The 24,723-nt window shown below is 39.3% G+C and overlaps 1 protein-coding gene across 8 annotated transcripts in view; it reads left to right on the top strand.

Moving 5' to 3' along the window:
* CCDC171 (coiled-coil domain containing 171) overlaps positions 1 to 24,723 on the top strand; it is a 219,787-nt gene that overhangs the window by 122,166 nt on the left and 72,898 nt on the right. For 7 of the 8 annotated variants that reach the window (XR_010588656.1, XM_065549497.1, XM_065549496.1 and 4 more), the window contains 2 exons: positions 18,799 to 18,944; positions 20,606 to 20,660. The exons of the other annotated variant lie outside the window; for it this stretch is intronic. Coding sequence is in view for 6 of the 7 variants with exons in the window: in XM_065549497.1 (XP_065405569.1) it covers positions 18,799 to 18,944; positions 20,606 to 20,660 (201 nt within the window). In the remaining variant the exon portion in view is untranslated. The remainder of the gene's footprint in view (positions 1 to 18,798; positions 18,945 to 20,605; positions 20,661 to 24,723) is intronic. 8 annotated transcript variants of the gene reach the window in all.

The raw sequence follows: 24,723 nt of genomic DNA, 5'->3' as shown, positions 1-24,723 counted from the left end.
ACCTTTCTCCAAATAATTTCCACATCAAGCCAAATAGCTTGTGGTCAAACTAGAGCATATTTTTTAGAAAGGGATCTAATCTTGATTTAAATGTGATGGAGAGTTTACCACTACCATATATTGTATGTAGACTAGAATGGAGCTGAACAGGTATTTTAAGATAAGGGTATGAAGTTTAAACTTGATGTTAAGTAGTAAGAGCTAGTAGAGGTATTCAGAGAAGTGTGATAATCTATAATTTTTGCAATTACATTTTGGACAAGCCAAAAGGTAGCAGAGCATGGACAACTATTATATCTTCAGGTCAGAAAGAAAGGATTGGTTCAATACATTGTGGAGAAAGATGTAACACGATGTTGTAAATGTGAGTGATAGGGAAAATAGGGGTGTCACTTGTGACAGAGTGATGAAGTGGGAGAGGTTTAGGAAGAAAAATAGAGCTTAGTGTTGGATGTGTTAATCTTGAGCTGACAGCAAACAAGCCAGGATATTTTGGAGAGATGGTTATGTATTTGGAACTGGACAAAAAAAGAAAGGTGAGGTATGCAGATATAGATTTGAGAGTCATTGGCATAATTAATATGTGATTAACCATGAGATTGCTCAGTGATAAGGTGAAAAGGAGGGGGCCAACAACAGAGTATTGTGCGAATCCAACAGAGAGGGGAGGAAGATGAACTGTGAAAGAAGAGAAGTCAAGAGGTTGGAAGAAAACCAAGAATATAGGCTATGAAAAGCAATAGGCGAGAGAGTAATCAGCAATATCAGAGGTAGTAAAGGGGTCAAAGAGGATGAAGAGGGAACAGAGGGCATTGGATTTTTTTATATATTTATATACACTATGAAACCCGTTCTATTACTCTTGGGGTTTATAAAGGCTTTTTTTTTTTAAATTGGACCAAATATAAATAGATAGTGTCATTTAAAGCAGCAGTTATAAATGGCCTAGTCAAGAACTTAGAGGTGAAAGCGGGGAATGGAAATGGTAGTTAGGGAGAGGTGTCAGGTCAAGAATGTGGGGTTTTCTTTAGAGTGGTGGATGCTAGGGAAGGGGCCAGAAGAGAAGAAGTAGTTCACAGTAGCTATTCTTATAATTTGAAGTCTTCATTGGAATTAGTTGCAAGTTGCCTTATATACTCCTACCTGTTATGTAACCAAACTTAATAGATTACTTCCTAGCTTTTTATAGTAAGAAAGCAATTAAAATGTCCTCTTTCTAAGATCTGTTTGTTCACTACAATGGAGGATTTTGTTTTCTAGTCTTCAGAAACGAAGGTGACCCTTTCCTTTAGAATAATGTATTCTATTAGTTGGAGGATACCACTTCCTATTTCCAAGCTTGTTTTTTTTATTAAACAAAAATTCATATAGCCCTTTCCACTGTAGTGTACCTTATTGTCATAATTCTGCTGTTTACACCTCCAACAGTTGTTGGCTATTGGGAGATTATGGTTTATTCTGGCTAAATTGAATAAATGTAATCCACTGGAACAGGCTGAGATTTTACCCTCTCATGATAGGGTGAAATCCAAGAATGTGGAGGAAATGGCTCTTTGAAAGATTGCATTCCACATTTCACATTTGTATTAAGAGTCACTTGTCTTTTGAGAAACTATGCAGAAAATAGAATGGACAACATCCTCAATTCTGACAACGTTGATATTTTCTTTGGCTTGTTTGGCCCAAGGACAGCTACTGTGCTCAAAACTCCTACATTAATAACTTTTTTGAAGGGAATATGGCCAACTAGGTGCCCAGTCTTGACTATTTAGTCCTTTCTAGTATTGGCTACTGAGATTATTTTAGAACCACTGAGAGAAGAAAATTTTTAAAAAATCAACGAAGTAATGGGTTAGCATAGATATTAATGTTCACCAGTCTTTTCTTAACCTCTGGCTTTGTTTGAATCTATAAAATATAATATTCTATTTACAAATCATTCTCTACTCTACCCCTTGCTTTTTTCTTTCTAATAGCTTTCACTCCTCTTCAGATTATTGTTACTCTGAAAGTCAATAAAACAATCCAAAGAATAGTTGCATATTTAAATATTTCTTGGATTTGGGGAGTAAGAATTTTCATGCAGTATGCTACAGAACTATTGCAGTAACAAGTGATAGAAATATTTTGCATTTAAGAACTCATGTTACTTTTCAAATTTTTAAAAATTAAATATCTATTTTGTTTATCAAAAGCTTTTGTTGCTAATTGCCTGAATCGTACATCTCTTCAGGATTAATGTCACAGGCAGAAAAATGATTTGCACTTGTGTCCCACATATTTTAACTGGCAGGTAGTCTCTCTTCTTCAGCTGCTTAGATTCAGACAATCCCTTTTTTTGTGTACTGCAAGATCATTCTTTTCATTAAAAATATATAACTGAAATATCATGTCCTGTCACACTCGCTAAATACATATCATTTATAAATGAACCCAACACAAAAGCATGTACAAAATTAGAGAGTAGTACATTGTATAAAAAGTGACACATTTTAAGATGAATTTTTTAACTGAATTTGACAAAGGAATAATCTTGATGAAATTTTAACAGCTGACGCTAAAATAGTATACATTGAAATCTTTTTTAAAAACATGATTACTTTAAAATATCAATTTGTCATAATTTTCTAACAAAGAATAAAACGAAGAAATTGTTCAGCATTTTGAAATTTGATTCCCTGGTTTGAAATTTATACACACTTCAGTAGTAATCAGTAAGAAGATATCTCAGCTTTCACTTACTTTCATAAAGTAGGTTTATTAAAGCAGTGTTGCTTAATTTCTTAGCCTTATCAGTTTAGATTTTCATCCCATATATTTTTATCTTCCTAATGGCATTTACCACTGAGACACACATGGCAGCCAATTACAATTCAAGGTCAGATAGGACTAAGCAACAATTCTAATAAAATAAGTGGTGTAAGATTAGGTAAGTTACTAGCTCTGATCCCAACTGTCTGTGTAGAAAAAGAGAGACTTTTTGTGCTTGCTAACGAGGTATCCAAAGCACAAAGTATAGAATTTTACTTCTGCTGAAAGCATGTGTTAATTCCAAACAGTAAAATTCTCATTTTACCTACTTACAGGCACTATATATATATATATATCCAATTCATTTTAGAGATGCATGTTAGTACTATAAAATATAATTAAAAGAATAAAGAATTTTACTACACAGTAATTTATGAAAGGATTCCTTGTAAATTGATAATAAACAGGGCAATATCTTGCATACATCTTTTGCCATGTTGCGTCCTGTAACTTACTACTGACCTAGTCCAAAAGAATGAAACATTATTTAAAGGGGAATAACATCTGGGGCTAGATTCTGTTCTCATTTACGCTGTCATTAACCCTGAGTGGCTCTGTTGATTTCAGTGAAGTTACTCTTGATTTATAACTGTGCGAGAGCAGAGTTCAGTCCTGGAGTTTTGAAAATGTATTTACTGTAGCAGTCCCTTCTAGATTGGAGTTGAGATGAGCCATTTAGGTTTTTTAGATATTTCTAAGTCATTATATATAGATAGCCATAACTTATACCCTCCTTTTAAAAAGTGTAGTGTTCTTTAACTAAATTGAATCATATAGAGCCAAATTTTCATCTGCTGGAGGGGATGTTGCAGCTACCTTGTGCCATTGGAATTGTACCCGTTCCCAGGCAGGCTCTTTGCTGCTGGAGCCCTTTAGTGAGGCACAGCTTACGGAGAATATGGTACAGAATTCGTTGCTTAGATTGGGTGGTTTTGTCGTTTTTGTACTAATAGTGTAAATGTTTTCATTAGAGAATTATTTTAATTATTTGTTTTCTTTTATTTGCATCGTTGCACAGACGTAGAGAATGCCACCAAGTCATTTTGATACATGGCAAAGGCAGTCTCTGTAGATGATAGTGTTTTAACTTTTATAGAAAAAAAAAAAGTCACCCATCATATTCAATAGGAGACTTTGTATATGACATCCTCCTCAAAGAGAATCACTAAGGATACACTCAGTATAAAAACAGAAAATTAATTTTTTGAGTTTTTGTTTTTTAATCACTTCCCATGAGCTTTGTTACTAGAGTGACAGTCAAGCTTTAGGATGTTCTCTGGGATGCAGTTGATTCCCAGTAACTTGTATGTCACATTGGCAAGAAGGGGCAGTTCTACACATTGTCTCTATTAAATTAAAAGCTGTTCATTAAATAATGTAATGTAGCTGATTATTCATTAGTGTACAACTTAATAGGAAACTATATTAATCAAATTTAGCATGTTAAAGAGAGAGCGTGTTCCCTTCTGAATTGGTTGGAGACTAAAATTCATAATTCATTAATTAGTTAAATGTTTAGTTGTTTAAAAGTTTCTATATATTGTATGTTCTCAGCTCCTAAATAATTTATAAAGTAGCTAAGAATAGATTTTAAATTAGGATTCCCACCTACCCTATTCTCAGTAGGGAAAGTCATGGATTTTTGCCCCCCATGCCATAATGAGACACAGGTTAGACACTCTGTCCTGTATTTAAATTCTTGATTATTATCACTACCTTTGTTCACCTGTAAGATAAAAAGGAGGTAAATTATAGAAAAAGCACATGGTATCTCCACTGATCCTCCACCTTCCCCCTCATCCAGTCTCCACAACAGACTATTTTCTACACGATCTTCCTTCAAAAGCTTTTGTGAGCCAATGATCCACCCCCTAGTCTGGCCCTTCTGCCCTCAGCCCAGCCACGTCGCTGCACCATAGAACACCCTCAGAAGACTGGCTACTAAGAGAAGTATTCCATGAGAGTGCCTAGGAAGGCTGGGACATGTTTGCAAAGAACAGCTGCGTGAGAGTCAATAGTTTAGGCTGCAATTTTAGCTCTGAGTAGCTGATTAAAAGGTCAGTACTCTATGGCACTTCTTATTACATCAGTTAATGATTGGAACATGCATATAAAGCATTCTGATTTTACCATCTTTAAAATAGGTTGATATTACTTACCTACTTCACAAAATGCTTGGATGTTTTTGTTCACTGCACTCTGTTAAATAAATAAATACATTGACTTTATATTCAAAGATTAAATAAAAACAAAATTTAAAAGAATAACACTTTAACAAATAGATGACATGAAAACAGTGAGTGTTTTATGGGTCTTTTTTTAAAAATTACAAAAATCACATTGGATGCTTGCTTAATCTTCTGCCTCTAGGATCTTAAAAAAATAAAAATCTGGAACTGAAGGCTTAATGGTATTATTGCTACATTGTAATTATACTAATAAACACCTCTATCCATGACCTTGGAATTTATAGTGCAGTGGGAAAGATTTATTGACATGTACTTTGGAAGGAAAATGGGATTATTGCTTAAGTATAATGCCTAGTTGTTGAGCACATGTACTTGCATACCATTTATCCCAGTTAGTTTAAAGCTTTAGACAATCTTTAAGTTTTCATTCAAAAATACAGGAAGGCTTTTTGTTAAATCCAGAGTCCTGAGAGATCTTTGTTATATTATTGAATCAACTACAAAGTAACCATGTTACCTTGAGATGTGCAGAGGGAATCAATAGACCTATAAAACTGCATGTGATTTTTTTTTTTAATGTTCTAAACCCCATTTTTTCTAGTAGCTTGAATATCAATGCGCATAGGACTTTTCTGGTGCTCCTGATCTACAAGTCCCTTATACTTGGTAGTTTTTTTTTTTTTTTTTTTAAACTAAGGAATGCTGCTTATAGGATGTATCCTGAGGGTGTCTTTATTTTTCACCTTAATCAACTTTTCCCATGATCTCCCTTTCTTTTTGTGTGAAGTTTTTTTTTTTAGCTTATAGTTGTGAAACCCATAGATAAACCAACACTGAAATGGCTGTTCCAATGGAATTTGTAATTCATATCTCATTGGCATGAAGTAAGAGAGAAATTCCATCCTACCTCCATTTGACCTTGCTCAACTAAGCAAATATTTGCATCTGTGACCAGCTTTGTTTGTGGTTTTCAAATAACTTTTCTTACTTGCAAATAATTTCTTGACTGTTTTTCTACTTGATGTTAGTTGTTTTCAAGGGTATCATATTTCAGACTTGTACCATTCCCAGCCTACAGAAACTGTCAGGATTTTCACCTTTTTACCATTAAATAATAATATGGTCATATGCAGGATAACCAATGGAAAAGAGAAATTTCAATTTCCCAAGGACAGGTTGTATGAGGAACACTTCCTGATAAGTCTTATGATAAAATGGCTCAAGTCTGTCTGTCTAATTTTGACAGCAAGATTGCCCTGTGTTTTGGGGAAATGGAGGTACACAGACAAGAAATCGTTTTTAAAAAATTGCCTACCAAAACATATCAGTTTTAACTTGCATTCATACATAAAGTAGTGCCTATAATCTGTGTAGCAGAAAAATGTATTTGGGATTCTGAAGCTCTAAGATCTCTAAAGATTTTATATTTGTAAATAATATATTTTCACTGAGAATCTTGAGCACTCATGCACTTGCCAAAATAAATTACACAACTATGTAGCTTCCTTTGCTGGAAGTTTTTAATTAATGTTGGATCATTGGTGGAATCATTGGTTTTATGGCTTCACCAAAGTCTGTTGAATGTAGTATATCACTTATTGTTGCTATAGTTGAGTAAAAAAGCTGAATAAAACCCCAACGTACTTAATGCCAATTTATCTTTAACTACTAGGAGAAACCTATTTAATCACTAATCTCATTTTACACCTTATTTATAATAGTGGCAGTGATTCATTGCTTTCAGTGATTTTAACATGTCTGCTTCAGGACCAAGTAGTGCCATGCTCAGAACATGTACTCGCCTCTAGGAATTGTACTCTGTTTGGTATGCCACAAAGCACATCCAGAGGGAAGGGAGATGCTCAGTCAATATGCCTTTATAGCCTTTTGATCTCCTTGTAGAATGCTGGTATGTAATGTATCTCTGAAAATTCTTCTGCAGGATGAGTTAGACATTGCTTCTTAGACTAGTTAAATTTTGTTTTACTGTGTTTTCACCTTGTGCTAAAAAGATTACACTGTCCAGTCTTAATTTAATATGAGGAATAGTATTAACCTGCATAGAAACAGAGTGGCTGAAACTTTACAGTACAAAACATATTTATCAAATTATTCTTTTATTTGGTTTAAAGAGAGTAAAAGAGGGAATAAAAAATATGTATGAATATTTCCCCCCCTGCAGATATTTAATGCGGGAAGATGTGGTTGGCATAGTATTAAACTAAAATATGCATACACTAAACAGAATTTTGGGCAGACTTTGGAAGCACATGTACCTGAATGCAAATTTCAGATTTGGTCAGCACTATTCCCTGTAAGTAGGAGAACTCAGTGTTAGAATGTAGAGTGTAAACTGGTAAAACAACCTAAGCCTGCTTTAATACAGAGTAATATTCAGAAGATTTCTCATGTTCTGTATTCAGTAAAATTGATAAACTGCTAACGCTAATACTGAAGCAGGGTGGAAACTCTGGGCCAGATCCTCTGCTCATGTGAACTGACATAGCTGGATCTGTCCTTGACTTCAACTGGCTTCTCATATTACAGTGCGTCACTGTTCAGCAAGATGGCTGCCAGGAATAGGCTCAGAAATGGCAACACAAATATGACAGAGCTGTATATTTTTACACTAAAGATCAATGGAATTCAATAGTAGCATTATTCAAAGTTCCATTTTAAACATACTGTTCAATAGTAAATTGATGTACAGTAAAAGCTTTATCTGGCATGTTGGGGGGGAAATGGAGGGGTGCTGGTTAATCAAATATTCTGATTAATTAAGAGTTATACTTTCCAATGGCATACCAATTTTCAAAGAATTAGACGATAAAATGGATAAAGTATAAAATAGTATACAGGTACTCACCAATCCAGTATTAGTACTGCTTTGCAGAGTGGTACGTTTCTTGAAGCACTTAAGTGTATACAGGTAAAGGGGGGGGAGGGATAGCTCAGTGGTTTGAGCATTGGCCTGCTAAACCCAGGGTTGTGAGTTCAATCCTTGAGGGGGCCACTTAGGGATCTGGGGCAAAAATCAGTACTTGGTCCTGCTAGTGAAGGCAGGGGGCTGGACTCGATGACCTTTCAAGGTCCCTTCCAGTTCTAGGAGATGGGATATCTCCATTAATTTATTATTTATTATTTATTTATTTATTAAAGTTCTATACAGTAGGATATGTTATGACCCTACATATCACTATGAGCAGTGCATGGCGTACACCTAGATCACTAAAAATACACAACGCTAAAACGATCCTGAACATAATTTAATCTTTGTTGATTCAGAAGACACTTCAGGATCTTGCAGTGCCTCAGGGTCATCATTATCAACATCAATTTTCATTGAGGGTATAGGAGATTGGGCTGAATCTGTAATGATCCTATGACACATCCTGGAAGTTGCTTTTTTTGCATAGATACCTGATACCAGTTTGCTTACTTGTCTTCTGCCTCTTTTGCATAGAAGTGGCGTGCAGAATGTGCAATTGCATAACCTCCTGGGCAGTATACTGTACTAGGCCCGGTTACTAGATTGAAGATTTGTATTGGGAGATATCAGAAATGCCAGTTAATAGAGCTTTCTGGTTGATAAAGTGCTGGATAACACAGCTTTTACTGTATTATTTAAGAGACAGACCCAGTCTATTTAACACAAGAATGCTAACATGCATACAAAGTTGGAATTGGATCTTCATTATTTCTATTGAGACAACTCCTTTAAAACTTTGTAAGGACTTTAAGTGAGGACTTTATCAACCTTGACAGATTTGAACCAATGATTTAAAGGTGAAAAGACTCTATGCAATAGCCTGCTTATTCTAATACTGATTCCCTAAACACCCAATATTCTATTTAAGGGTTTGCTCCTGTTTCCATTGAAATATATGGCAAACTCCCACTGACTTCAAATAAAAGACGGATCGGACCCTTATTTAGTATTCCTTTTAAAGAAGTAGCGATAGGACTAAAATTGTTGCTTTTTCCACTTCATGTCCAATTCTGGGCACTGCATTTCAAGAAAGATGTGGAGAAATTGGAGAGGGTCCAGAGAAGAGCAACAAGAATGATTAAAGGTCTTGAGAACATGACCTATGAAGGAAGGCTGAAAGAATTGGGTGTGTTTAGTTTGGAAAAGAGAAGACTGAGAGGGGACATGATAGCAGTTTTCAGGTATCTAAAAGGGTGTCATAAGGAGGAGGGAGAAAACTTGTTCACCTTAGCCTCTAAGGATAGAACAAGAAGCAATGGACTTAAACTGCAGCAAGGGAGGTTTAGGTTGGATATTAGGAAAAAGTTCCTAACTGTCAGGATGGTTAAACACTGGAATAAATTGCCTAGGGAGGTTGTGGAATCTCCATCTCTGGAGATATTTAAGAGTAGGTTAGATAAATGTCTATCAGGGATGGTCTAGACCGTATTTGGTCCTGCCATGAGGGCAGGGGATTGGACTCGATGACCTCTCGAGGTCCCTTCCAGTCCTAGAATCTATGAATCTATGTTTCAAAGTAATAGGTAGAATTTATTTGGTATTTTTCTTTCATGCTGGATTATCCCCATTCCCCTGCCCTTAACTCAGAATTACTGGAATGAGCCATCATATCTCAGAAGTATCCCAACCAAATCAACAAGTGACTCAAGTGCATCAGAAGAACATCTGTGAAGAGTCACAATTAGTCTGTCCTATGACTTGGAGATGTCACTGAGAATGCTAGACCAGTCCAATGAAATCCTTTTGATTAATATATCTTCCAGGGAAGGAGAACATCATCAACCAGTTTGCATCCCACTTAAATCAAATGTTAGAATAAACCGTGAGAAATGGATTAGTGGGAAGAGGTCAAAGGTGAATGAGAACTAAACCGATAATATAGCTATGACATTTATCATATTATTCCAATAGTTTGTGTGTGTATTTACACACGTACGTACCACCGTGGCTGCTCCTAAAAACTTCCTAAGTTTGCCTTTGACTAGTTTATATTACTGTGCTATTATCTCTAATTAGTATTTAATATTCCTCAAGTTTCCCTATGTTATGAATACTAACCTAATGTTATCTACTTACCAAAGACAAATAACTTTTTAGGGTACTGTGGATGTGTGTATTTTACACATTATGTATATAATAACAAAATGATTTTTCAGAACAATTTCAAGACATACTGCTCACTCATTTATAACTGTGTAGGACTGGAATCTCACTCAATAAGGCTATTCTTGACAGTCAAAAATTGAGTTAGCTCAACATGATTGAAAAATCCATTTCAGTGCTACAATACTGCCAGCTCACTGGCCCTTAAACATGTTAGTCTGTGTCTTAAGGAACATTTAGAATGTTTTTCAATCATGTAAAGCTAACTCATTTGAGCTTAACCCAATTTTTGCTCATTAAAAGATGGCCATAATGCAGACATTTTGCTGTTATTTTAATCAGACTAGATTTCCTGCTGGGAAGTAGGTTAAGACATGGGAAATGAAGTTCACTTTTGAAATGTAGAAGAGGCAGGACCAAGTAGACTAGACCATTCCTGACAGATGTTTGTCTAATCTGTTCATAAAAACATCCAGTGATGGGGATTTCACAACCTCTTTTGGTAACCTATTCCAGTCCTTACCTATCCTTTATAGTTAGTGTTTTCTCATATTTAACCTAAATCTCCCTTGCTTCAGGTTAAGCTGGTTACTTCTTGTACTTGGTCCGACATGGAGAACAACTGATCACTGTCCTCTTTATAAAAGCCCTTAACATATTTAAAGACTGTTACCAGGTCTTCTCTGAGTATTCTTTTCTCAAAACTATACATGCCCAGTTTTTTTAACCTTTCATCATAGGTTACATTTACTAAACCTTTTATCATTTTTGTTGCTCTCCTTTGGACTCTCCAAATTGTCAACATCTTTCTTAAAGAGTGGCACCCAAAACTGGATATAATACTCTAGCTGAGGCCTCACCAGTACTGAATAGTGTAGAACAACTACCTCCTGTGTCTTACATATGACACAGTGACTAATACACCCCAGAACGATGCAATTCTCTCTTCTTTTTGGAGTGCTTGCTCATGTCCATTCCATGCTAGGTGTGTGCACATCACGTGCATAGTTGCCAGAGATTTTTTTCCCTCAGTGATATCTGTAGGACTGGTTCTAGTGTCCTCTGGAGCCGCATGTATATGCACTGGTGTAAGGGGTGCTGCCAGCCCCGTTCCCTCTTAGTTCCTTCTTACCGCCCATGATGGTTGCCTGGAACAATCCTTCTTGCTCTTGCAAAGCTTCTTTCCCAGTTTGGACTTTTCTGTCATATATTGTATAGTTAATATATATAGTTCTTAATGTTCGTGTATATAGTAGTGTAAATAGGTGTCCCTGTCATCAAGGGACTTTCATCCCAGGGGCTTGGCATGCCCCAGTCCGTGGGCTTCAAGTCATGTACCTCCTGCAGAAAGCCAATACCAGTGAGTGACCTGTACTCTAGCTGTATAAGTGCCTCAGGGAAACTCACGTTAAAGAGACGTGCCAGATCTGCGGCACTTCAGACTGCGCACTCCAAAGAAGAGAGACATTCGTCTGGAGGCCTTACTCATGGAAGCAGCCCTCAGACCAATCTCGGTGCCAAGCACTTTGGCTTCCATGCGAAGTGTTCCAACGGTACCATGCTCTGCTCAACACCGTTCTCCATCCCCGGTGCTAAGGAAGAAGTATATGGCAGATTCCTCCTTCTCTGCCCCCCACCTCAAGAGGGCAGAGAAGAAGTATGTCCCAGCCAGTGGGTTTGAGTACCTTTACTCATACCCTCCCACCGGGGGTCCCTGATAGTGTTGACACTGAATGAACAGGACAGATGGGGGCAATCGAGTGCTACCCCCAAAAATAAAGAGGCCAAGAGACTGGACCTATTCAGACACCAGGTTTATTCGACTGGCAGCTTCCAATTGTGTATCTCCAACCAGCATGCTCTGCTGGGAAGGTCTGATTTTAATCTGTGGGACTCATTGTCTAAATTTAAGGATTCCCTGCTGCAGGAGTTGAGGGAGGAATTCACAGCCATCCTAGAGGAGGGCAAGGCAGTGGCCAAGACCTCCCTCCAGGCAGCCCTGGATACGGCTGATGCAGCAGCCAGGACTATGGCACCAGCAGTCACCATGAGGCGCTATGTGTGGCTCCAGTTATTGGGCCTCCCTCACAAAGTGCAGCAGTCTGTCCAGGACCTCTCCTTCGAGGGTACCTTGCTGTTCTCCAGGCTTCATGGCCTCAAGGACTCGAGGGCCACCCTTCACTCCTCAGGCCTTTATACACCTCCTGCCTCATGGAATCATTTTAGGCCCCAGCAGCCTCCCAGGTTCACTGCACCTCCCAGGCAGGAGCCCTACAAGAGAAAGGGAAAGGCTTATAAGTGATGCCAACCCCTACCTCGGGTCGGCAACCTTTCAGAAGTGGTGTGCTGACTCTTCATTTATTCACTCTAATTTAAGGTTTCGCGTGCCAGTAATACATTTTAACATTTTTAGAAGGTCTCTTTCTAAAAGTCTATAATATATAACTAAACTATTGTATGTAAAGTAAATAAGGTTTTTAAAATGTTTAAGAAGCTTAATTTAAAATTAAATTAAAATGCAGTGTCCGCGGGACTGGTGGCCAGGACCTGGGCAGTGTGAGTGCCACTGAAAATCAGCTTGCGTGCCGCCTTCGGCACGCGTGCCATACGTTGCCTATGTCTGCCCTACCTTCTACCTCAGCCTCCCGGTTGGGCTCACGTAGGTATCCCAGCAGGACCAGGCAGGCCTTTTGAGGGTATGCCTGAGGACGCACTATCAGTCTCAATGCCAGATCCACCCCCCGCCTTTTGTTTTGGACCGCCTGTTGCCCTTCAGCTCAACATGGCCATATATAGCATCGGACTGGTGGGTTCTCAGCACTATAATAGTTGGTTACACTCTCCAGTTTTCGTCGACCCTTTGCTCTCACCCCCATCCTCCATTCATCTTCAGGGACCCTTCTCACAAGCAGCTTCTCGTCCAGGAGGTGCAAGCCTTCCTCTGGGTGGGGGCCATAGAGGAGGTTCCTCGAAACTTGAGAGGGAATGGGTTTTACTCTCAATATTTCCTAATCCTGAAGGCCAAGGGGGTCGACGGCTCATCCTGGACCTGCACCGCCTAAACAAATATCTATAGAAACTTGAGGTTCTGCGTGGTCTCCCTGGCCTCCATTATTCCCTTCCCGGATCCAGGAGACTGATATGCCACCCTCAATTTAAAGGACACTTATTTCCACATCTCCATCTTCCGCAATCACAGGAGATTTCTCAGGTTTGTGGTGGGTCAATGCCACTACCAATTCACTGCACTTCCCTTCGGCCTGTCAGCAGCCCCATGGGCTGATCAAAGGTTGCTCGCAGGCTGAGGTCCAGCACAGCATTGGTACAGTAAAGGCCACCTTTCAGGCACTTGGTCTGTTGATAAATGTGAAGAAGTCAACTCTGGTCCAGGTTCAGATGATAGAGTTCATTGGGGCAGTACTCGACTCAACTCAGGCCAAGGCCTACCTACCGGAGACCAGATTCCGAGCTATGTCGGATCTGATCTCCAGGATCACAACCCATTCACTAACAGCTGCTGGGGTCTGCCTCAAAATGTTGGGTCACATGGCGCATGTACATAGGGCTGTATGCAGCCACCTTCAACAGACTCAGGACCTCCAGTCCCAGGAAGAACTCTCGCTGCATATAAACGTCAGGGAACTCAGTACGGTACACTTGCTAGGTGTTCCTTCCCCACATCTCAGGCAAAGTGACAACATTGCATCAATGTATGAGCCCCTCCCTGCTTGTTGATGTAAATCTTCAGTCCTGTGCCAGGAGATCCTGGCTATTGGCTATTCTGGGCCTCTCTCACACTCTCTTGTTGGAGCTCCTGTTGTTTGTTTGAATAATTAAATATTGATTGGGCCAGAGAGCAAAAGAGAGAGTGACTTGATAGCCTAGTGGTTAAGGTGCTTACTTTGAGGTTGAATAAAGTGTTTTCCCACATGTAGGATAGCAGAGTTAAACTTTGATATCTGTTAACAACTTTTTATAAAAAAGTTTTCTAACTACAAAGAACCTGAACTGCGTAGGAACAAAATTATGCACAGATCTTCTAACTCAGCCTATGTGCTGCCCAAGAGATTTTTCTCCCATGCTATTAGTAACTTTGCTGTTTCCACCAGCAAATTACTGTTCATGCTCAGCTTAGGGGAAAAAACAGCTAGATTCAGGTACCTTCCTCTGAAGAATCTGATGGAAACTCAGTTTATGTATGAGATTTTTGGTGGGCTACAGATGAATGAACATGATTGTCTGGTGAATGAGCATAAGAATACCTAAACATCTAAACTAATTAGATCAAATGACTGCTTATTAAATGTAAACAAAATGGAGTTCAGTTTTTAAAAGTTGGTGTGTTCCTTTGTTCTTGAAACTGAAAACTCAGCATCTTTGTAAAACTATGTGCAGGCATAATGTTTTTTTTTTTTTTTTTTTTTTTTTTAAATCTTACTTTCTTTTTATCATATTTAGCCTTAACTTTCTAAAAATTGAAATTGTCAACAGCAACATTTCAAGATAAATGCACTATCAGGCTTGGAAATTTTCTTATTTTTGTAAACATTAAGACCCAGGGAACAAAATAAGGGCTATAGTGTGGATTAAGTGAAATATCTCAAGGCTGTGCTTTTCTGATAACTGAACCAGAAGTGACCTTTCTCAGACACAATTACAGAGCTGTATGTTTTTCCTTTAATTTCATCAGGGGTTTAATTAGTATACAAATAAAACTTCCCTTATCTTCCTTTCTACCTAATTGGCTTGTCTTAGCTTATATATGAAATATGTGAAAGTGGGCTGTAATTAGGGTGACCGTGTTAACCTTTTTTTCTCAAATGTACTGTTGCCTAAAGGCCTCAAGGCCTAGAAACAGTGCTTGGATTATTGCTTTGCAATCACTATGGCTGTCCCATAGGTTTTCTCATGAGCAGAAGGGCTTTGGGTGCTGCAGGTTCCCACTGCTTAACGGGATCTTCATTCTTCTCCCCACTAAATGTTTATTGATTATCTCACTGTTCCACACTCAGCCTCCAACAACTTAATATCAGGTGACAGTCAGGAGAGTTCTCCAAGTAATTAGAGTTGAGCATTGGGGGAACAATTAGGAGCAGAGTTATTAAACTTGATTTATCCTATTCTCTCCTGAACAGTTTCTTGGATATCTGAACATCACACTTTCACAATCTACCCTGGTTGAGAAATTAGTGGCTAACCTGCTGCTTATCATTGTTGCCTTGCTGCCTTGAGGCACACCCTCTTGGTTTCAGTCACTCAGCTAGAAATATTAGAGTCCATAAAGTTTATCAAGGGTTTTAATTAGATCAATCTGAAGAAAGGGGGAAAAAGGCTTAGCAGCCCTTCCTTTAAAGCAGTATAAATGGTGTTCAAACAGTTTAAAAGGTTTGTCTTTAACCCACAATGGCAAGGAATTTCAAACATAAGGCTGAAACTTTTGTCTTTAAATCACCCATTGTGCCTAAGTGTGGGAGCTTTTATGGCAAATACAATTGGTGACTGTTTGAAGACCTCTGAAAATTGTTCCCCCAACCATTTAAAATAATATAGCATCAGTGCATTAAGAGCTATCATTTTGCCATATTCTATTTTCACATTGGCACCAGCTAGCAAAGATTGTACATGATGGTAACACCTGTCACAGGTCAGGGCCAGCTCCACCTTGGTCCCTCTTATGGTCTCTTCTGAGTGCACCCCTTGAGCCTTCACCTCTCCCAGTAAGAATCCTGCCATTCTTCACTCTTAGACTGGACCCGAGGCTACGGTACCCTGTATACCAGCTGTGATTATTCAGGAGGTTTAACTGGGTTTGGCTACTTGCAGTTCTTCCCTTTGGGACCTGTGACCAGCAGTGAATACATTTACCCAAAACAGCCTTTTAAAAACAAAATATCATTTAATCTTAACAGTAGGAGCCCAGCATAACAAGACAGAAGGATTTTTAAAACAATAAAACAGTCTATGTGCATATATCTTACCTAAAGACTGAAGCCTAAAACACCCTAACCTCTGAACTCTGGGGAGTCAGACTGCTCCCTAACAGTATCGTTCTCTGCTTCCCCCTTAACCATCTAACATTGTCACAAGAGAGTCAGTGTCGTTAAACGCCTCTGAGGCTTTTGATCCTTCTCTCCACCCCCTCACAGAGGCTGAGCCCTCCTGTGGAAAACATGCCTAACAAGCCCTGTAGGGGGCGGAGGGTATGCCATCACTGGAAAGAAAAACCTGCAGCACCAAGTCTCAGAGCCCAGGTCACTTGACTTGAACTCAAACTACTGGGCTAAAATAGCAGTGTAGACATTCCCACTCAGGTTGGAGCCTGGGCTCCAAGACCCAGGGAGCGTCTCCCTACTTTTATAAAGAATTCCCTGGGATTTTTAATAACCACAAGTGATCTGAGCTTGGAATCTACATCTTATGTAAAAGAGGGCTTCTCTGGCAATGCAATACATTTTGGCTCAATACTGAAGCATTGGCTTGGTAATACTGACTTTGGGAGAAGGTTTCATAAAACAGTGTAGCAGGATTCTACAGTACCTAGGCATTGACAAAATTAAATGGATTTGGTGTGACATTTTAGTTGTAAATGCTGAATTTCATTTCTTTTGCAGGTGGACATTATTTCAATTTAGTTTTATATTCTTTAATTTCCTTTCTTTCGGATAATTTTGTCTGGCTGTATTTAGAAAGATATAAGTGCTATTGACTTTTAGCAAGCCTGAGATATCTTCAGATTGGTTATATTCTCAGTGCCCTGTAAATGTTTACCAGACTTTTGTGTATACTTAACACACAGTCATAGTATGCTATGAATGTATGTTCATGGCACTCCACATTCAATATTATGGATACAGAATATAAACTACACAGAACATTCTTAATATGAAGTTACAAAATACACTCAGAAGCCCTTTTGAAAAATGTGCACAGTATGGATCATTATTATCAAATGTTTAGTTTAAAATGATATTCAAAAGATAAATATTATACATGTATAGTAGCAATTTTTAAAGCCTCTCTATCTCGGCCAATATACATGATTCCTTTTTTAATTTCAAAAGGGATTAGTCCACAATGGAGGCAAAAGATGTAAAACATTTCTTTTTTAAATGTCTGATTACCTTCCAGAAATTCAAAAATAGAACTCTAGAGCAATACATTTGTCTGTCGATTGATTGATTGATTGCTCAGGAAGATATTCTTCTAACTTGAAGATCAAACAATTTGACTAACCGGATTTTCTTTGTTAGGAGAAGCAAAATCTTACTATTTACAGGCATCAGAAGATCTAGGTTCTGCTCCCAGCTCTGCTACAGATTTGCTATGTCACCTTTGGCAAAAACCTTAACCTCTCTGATCCTCAGCTTCCCATTTGTAAGATGGAAGTTGCCTACTTTCCAACATGTCTGGGGCCTGATTGTCAGAGGTGCAGAGTGTCCCCCGTGCCCACTGACTTCAGCTGGACTTGTGGGTTCTCAGTGACTCTGAAAAGCAGACCCTTAACTCATTAAAGTTTCTAGAACATTGAAATCCTCAGACAGAAGTAACTATAGAAATGTAATTTACTATACAAATATAAAAACTCCTGGCTCCAGATCTGAGAATATATCCCCTAAATTTGCAAAGCCAGCATGTAAGGACTTAGCCCTGCAACAGTACAGGTAAATCCCACTACATTGTTTTGAAAATTTTATGGTAAATTTTTCTATTTAACATAAAAGTAAACTTATAGCCAACTCCCTTTTAAATTATATTTTACATACTGAAGAGACAAAATAGATGGTCATAAGTAAAAATACAGAAAAACATATTACCAAAATGTAAACATATTACTAACACTCCTGTTTGTAACATTAAAGATTCCTCCTAACAAAAGGGAGAAGGAGAATTGGAGCAATGAATTGAAAGATGTTATGATTACTATATTACATTATAGCAGAAACAGCGAAAAAACCTTGACTGCAGTTTTGCTAGTCAGGTTTCTTATTGTTCAGCTTACAGTGCTATTTGACATCTATTGAATTAATCTGAATTAATTTTAAACACTAAGCTTTAATGCTAAGTAAGAGATTGTTGGGTATACATTAGGAAACAGAAACATGCAAAATATATTGGAGATCAGAAAAGTCATAAAATAGTTGATGTACTATAATGTGATGTGTTGGACATAACTTGCAGTGTAGTTAACACTGATTTTGCACACTAGAAAAACTGTTGGATGGTTCTTTATTTTTATGTTGGACTCTCTCCTTTCTGTTGATTTCTGTAAGATGGGTAATATTCCTCAATATTTAAACGAACAGTACCTTGCATTTTTATTTTTATTTTGTCTGTAAATTGTTTTATTATGAAGTATTTTTACTTAATATTTATTTGGGAGTTTTAAAAATATGATATTCCTGATATTTTCATGTGCCCAGAATATAGTTTTTAAGTATTGTACCTGTAGCATCTGTCTTTGATTCAGCAGATCATTTTGTCTGTTTATAAAACATTTATAAACGTATGATGCACTAAAAAAATTAGATTTCTGTAGTGTTAGTAAATAAATAATACTTTTGGTAGAAAAATTGTAAAACCTTGGTTTGTAATGGCCCAAATCTACTTCACAGTCAGTCTGTATTCCTCGTCGTTTAATAGCCTATGGCATAAATTGAAGTTAATTATCAGGGCTGACAAGTAACTCTGCTTTCTGTCTGCTGGCAGAGTCTCTCCGAGGCAAAGATGGAGCTGAGAAGAAAAGATCAATCTCTGCGTCAGCTCAATAGACATCTTACCCAGCTGGAGCAGGACAAGCGTCGACTGGAAGAGAGCATCCACGATGCAGAGAGTGCCCTCCGCATGGCAGCAAAGTGAGCACTGGGACCTTAGGGAGATCACTTAAAACAGACAAAAGATCAATTCTTACTTTCATGCGCAGGGTTTTAGCCCTAGATAAAGCAGTGGTAGAAAACAAAAGTACAGTGCTCTCGCTCTTTGAAATTCAGTGATATATCCTCTAAAAAGAAAACTCTTAGTTCAGTCTACTAAGTGTGTATTTTATATAATAATTCCAGACAAGTGTTCCACTATCTGTGTCCTGTAATTGCATGAGCATTTTTGTTTGCCTGTTACAAGTTGGAGAATGTATCTTCTTCTTCAAGTAGTGTCCCTATGGGTGCTCCCTTCAGAGCATGTGCACCCCTGCACCTTTGATTGGAGATTTTCAGTAACAGTGTCCATTTGGCCTGTAAATATGCCCTATACACCCTCATGCCCCGTGCTGAGGATATACAGAACTGCGTGGGCAACCTATCCTCCGTTCCTTCTCTACTGCGTTTGGCCTGAAATAAAGTGTTGCGCATGCTCGCTTACTCAAGCCTAGCTTCTAGTGTAGTTAGAGTTAGTATAGCTTATTAGTAGTTTGTTGGGGTCATTATTTTCCCTTCTTGTACGTTTTTCCCCGATTGAGGGGTTATTCTAGACTTCTGTTCTGAGGTATGCCAGGATCCTGAGGCTTTAAAAGGTGTCTTTCCTGTTGGGAAGCTACGCCTGTCACTGGTGGACGTTCTCAGTATCTCCATTGTTTAGGAGATACTCATGTCCCCAATATGTGTAAGAGCTGCACTTCCTTCAAAAGCAGATCTCGAAAAAACAGGAGATCAAATTTGCATTACTGATGATGGAGAAAGCCCTAACACTGGCTTCTGACCCAGGCTCTGAGAACCTCCCTGTAAAAAAGCTGTCGAGTTCTGCTAATGCCCCATCCACTTCAAGATCCCGGTCACCAAGAGTCTTGAGAGATACAAGTGCTGCTGCACCATCCATCTCCAGGTCTTGGTCACTGAAGGCCTCAGGAGAGGCAGCATCTGTATCAGTGCCTGTGATAAAGAGAGAATCACACTCAGAGTCTTGGGGTACCAACAAGAAAAGTAGGTGTACTAGATCTCCTAAGAAATCCCAGTCCCTGAGTCAGAAGAAGGCTCTGGAGACCTCAGGTCCAAGAGAGAGTTCCACTGAGGCTCTGAGTGGCTCCAGTACTGTCAGGGCATCTAAAATGTCCTCTACAACCCATACTTTGAAAAAAGATTTGGTACTTTGGTAGTAAAGGTTCTGCCTCAAACTGGTCTGTGCCATTGGACCCTGCTGTATCCCTGGTACCTATACTATCATCTCTTATCTCTGCATTGATACCGACAGAGTCAGACCCTGGACATTCTCATATTGAACGATTGGTATCTGTGGCATCCGTGCTGAAGCTGGCCTTCACAGGATCTCATCTAACTCCAGTCTATGTACTTTCAGTACTGCATGAGTTTAGACACTCAAAAGACCTCCTTGTCTCCAATGAGCCAGAATCCCTGTTACTTTATTTGGGGGGTTAAAAGGTCGGGAGGAATCTAATACTTTCTGGATTGTTTAAAAAAATGTATAATATGAAATTGTTGATAAGATATTTGGATTGGCAGAAAATTAGCCTGTCTTTACTAAAGCCTCTGTTTTACTAAGGCTTAATTTTTCCTTCCTTTAATAGAGATAAAGAATTAATTGCCAGTCATATGAAATCTGTGGAAGCCACCCTACAGAAGGTGATGTATTTAGCACTTTCATCTCAGTTACATTTGTATTTCAAGTCATACCAAGCTTTTGGAATTTATTTATTTTCAGGAAGGCTGATGGTGGGAGTGGTTAAAATTGTACAAAGACTTTATTCATAATTTTAATTAAAGTATCAAAAGATCTCCCCCTTCAACTTCTTTCACCTCCAGAAAGCATTCAGATCAGCAAGCCAAATGTTGTAATATTGTTGTTGACAGGTATGTTCCTTTTATTTTTTTAATATGAAAGTTGTTACAAACCCTTCCCCCCTCGAGTACTCTTTATGCTTGCTAAAGTAAATTAGGATGCTACTGATCATCCCAAACTATGTGTAATTGCTCTTGAATGATCTGTGTATTCACTGAGTGAGGCAGAGGTCATTCAACAAGGGCCCATATCAAGTGGTCATAAAGCGTTTGACTTCTCATGCTCCACTTTAATCCTTGGTAATAATTAAATAGAATTAGAAAAATGGGTAAACTCTGATGCACACTTTAAAACATCATAGTGATTTTAAACCATTTTTAAAATTGAATAGCAATCTAAAGTTGACCCTTTGGCTTGTATTATTTTGCTGCATTGCAGTGTCATCTTGAATACCAGCAAGACTGAATATATGAAGTATATCTCATTTTTTAAAATAACAAATGCCATTGACATTTTGTGGGTGTTTTTCCTTATGACCTAGAGAAAATCAGATATATTTCTACTATCTTATGATGTTAGTTTTCCTCGTCACAAATTGTAAACCCCAAGCAACAACGTACACACTTCTTTAAAATTTTATAATAGGTTTCTTCCTCTTCTGGGCCACCTGCCTGATAGAGTAAAAAGAAATCATGTGTGTCCTGATGAAGATTGAGAATGAGTGAGAACATTACCAGTTTACGATGTATTGGTCAGAGCAGCAAATCATAGTAATGGTTGTAAATAATTCATAATTTAGAAAATCCAGAAAACCCAAGCCAAAGTATTGGACCTATCTCTGGAAGTCTGTGAAATGTAGTAGCCCTCATCACTTGTGGTGTCTGAACACCTCACAGACATTAATGAATTTATCTGTACAGCATACCCATGAGGTGTATAAATGTTTATCCCCATTTTGCAGATGAAGAAATGAGGCAGACATAGAATACAAATCAAGCTACAGAAGCAAGCAGTCCTTTTATTCCTACTATTATCAGGGCAGTCAAAAGGGCGTTCCTCTACAAGTAGAGGAAAAATGTGGAATAGCACTAGGGAGAGGTGGTCTCTCTTCTCTACACATTTCCATCCATCTCTCCTACAGGGAATGATCTGGGTTTTCAGACCTGGTTTCTCTGTTCAATACACCATTACCTTACCTTTTGATCAAGCGGGACCTTCTGAGCCATGGAGATACTAATTGTTTCCAGACACCCACCTATGCAACAGCCACAGATCTACATGTTCAAAAAAAAATTTTTTTGATGCTTGGAACGACATATCTGTGGAAAACCATGTATTTTTGGGCTTGTTTACACTTACCAGAGGATGGATGCTGCGGCGATCAATGCATTGGCACTCGATTTAGTGGGTCTAGTGAAGACCCACTAAATCGACCGCCAATCGCTCTCCTGTCGACTCCTGTACTCCACCTGATCGAGAAGAGTAAGGGGAGTCGACAGGAGAACGACTTCCATCGACGTCACAGAACCTGGATCCTGTGGTAAGTAAATCTAAGCTACGTCAATTTGAGTTATGCTATTCACGTAATTCAAATTGCATAGCTTAGATCGACTTTTCTCTTTAATGTAGACAAGGCCTCAGACATCTGGCTTTTCTGCTAGGTGGAGTAGGTGTGGACTTGAGGCCAGTAATGTTGATTTAAGCATGCATGGTTCAGCTATCAAGTGTTCAGTATTCAGGTTCCAAATTGTCACTAATTGATCACTCACAAGGGTCGAACTCATAAGTCTAATTTCTGGATGAGCTAGCCTATTTTTCTTAAATGAGAACTCTTAATAGTTCTGTAGGCACTAATTGAACTTATACCTAATTATTAGGGTTGCCCGGTGCCGGTTTTCGACCAGAACACCCAGTTAAAAAAGGACCCTGGTGGCTCCGGTCAGCATTGCTGACTGAGCCGTTAAAAGTTCGATCGGTGGTGCAGCGGGGAAAAGGCAGGCTCCCTGTGGCTCCCCAGAAGCGGCGACATGTCCCTCTCGGCTCCTAGGTGGAGGCATGGCATTGGGGGCTCCACGCGCTGCCCCCACCTCAAGTGCCGGCTCTGCAGCTCCCATTGGCCAGGAACCATAGCCAATGGGAGCTGCAGGGGCGGTGCCTATGGGCGGAGGCAACGTGCACTGCACAGAGCCTCCTTGCTGTGCCTCCGCCTCTGAGCCGAGGGACATGGTGCCTCTTCCGGGGAGCTGCCCGAGGTAAGCGCTGCCCGGAGTCTGAACTCCAAACCTCCTCTTGCATCCGAACCCCCTGCCCCAGGCCTGAGCTCCCTTCCGCACCCAAACTCCCTCCAGGAGCCTGCACCCCGCACCCCGTTCCGCACTCTGCACCGTTTGGCCCCAGCCTGGAACCCGCACTCCCATCCAGAGCCATCACCCCCACCACACCCCAACCCCCTGCCCCAGCCCAGAGCCCTCTCCCGCAACCTGAACCCCTAATTTCTGGCCCCACCCCGGAGCCTGCACCCCCTGCTGGAGCCCTCAGCCCCTCCCTCACCCCAACTCCCGGCCCCAGCCCAGTGAAAATGATCATGCAAGTGAGGGTGGGGAAGCGTGAGTGACAGAGGAGAGGGAATGGAGTGAGCAGGGGGTGGGGCAGGGCTGGAGCCTTGGGGAAGGGTGCGGGGCAAGGGTGTTCGCTTTTGTGCACTTAGAAAGTTGGCAACCCTACTAATTATACACACAGATCCCCTATGTTAAGAGAACATTATCATGGTTGGAAAGTCAAGCACTCAAAAGTTAGAAAACAACAGAATTAAGGTTGCATTTTGGCCCCCTTGTGTATAAACATTATGACAGTCTTTGTTTACATTGTCACATATTATTTTTCACAGGATTTCTGCCTCTATCAGTATGCAGTTTTGCATTATCCTCATTGTTCACTGTGTGGCCCCATATCTTATTTTCTGCACACAATTCAGTCCCTGCTCTGAAGATAGAATTATAAATTTCCTCATGGGCTTTTCTGTGGCACTCACCAAAATAGTATATAAAAAAACATTAATTCATTATTACAATGCTCCCCTAAGGTGAGGGGGCAGTAGTATTATCCCCATTTTATGGATGGGGAGCTGAGGCACAGAGAGTAAGGTTAAAAGTTTCCACTAATTTTGGATGCCCAAGTTGAGACACCTAAGACCTGATTTTTTCAGTGCTTAGCATTATACTTTATATGTTCAAAGTATAGCTCCTATATGACTCCATTTACAGCTGTGAATACTCAGCACTTCTGAAAATCATACCCAAATGTATCAAGTTGGTTGCAGAATTCATGGTATCGTAGTCCACATAACAGTGAGAAGGGCGGGGGGGGGGTCTGTTGAAGTGATATACTCTGAATGATTACTTTCTTTCTTTCAACAAATCCTAATATATTAGTTTTAGTATTAATTTATATCTGGACAGATAAGCTGGACCTTCCTCTATCCTTCATTTAGATGTTAAGAACCTTTGTCATTTTTGCTGTCAACACATTTGAAAATTCTTCATACAGAATTTTTGGTTCCTTCTGATAAATCTACCTTTTTTAAAAAAAATCTAAAATTGTATAATCAGAAAGGCCCCCTGGCCTCCTTCTTCAGGTTAGGAGGTATCTTTGGAGGCTCTGGATAAGGCTGCTTTTATTAGGTTAGTGTTTGGTCTGAAGTGCAGTTGTCTGTTCATCCTCCCAGTGGAAGGCAAATTATTTGGAGGGTAGGGAAATTGGTTAGAGTTTTATGAGCTCTGAGGTGAGTAAATTTCAGTTTTGTGGACTGGTTTCTTTATGTGGATTATGGTTGGTTGGCTACTGTTTGTGTCTGTGTTGGTTTGCATTTTTAATTATTTGTCAAGGGCACCGCGAGCCTGAGGTAGC

The sequence above is a fragment of the Chrysemys picta genome, chromosome 6, assembly GCF_011386835.1.
Source record: "Chrysemys picta bellii isolate R12L10 chromosome 6, ASM1138683v2, whole genome shotgun sequence".
NCBI classification, from domain to species: domain Eukaryota; kingdom Metazoa; phylum Chordata; order Testudines; family Emydidae; genus Chrysemys; species Chrysemys picta.
Note: the sequence above shows the minus strand (reverse complement) of the source record. Positions and strands in the feature narration are given on the sequence as shown.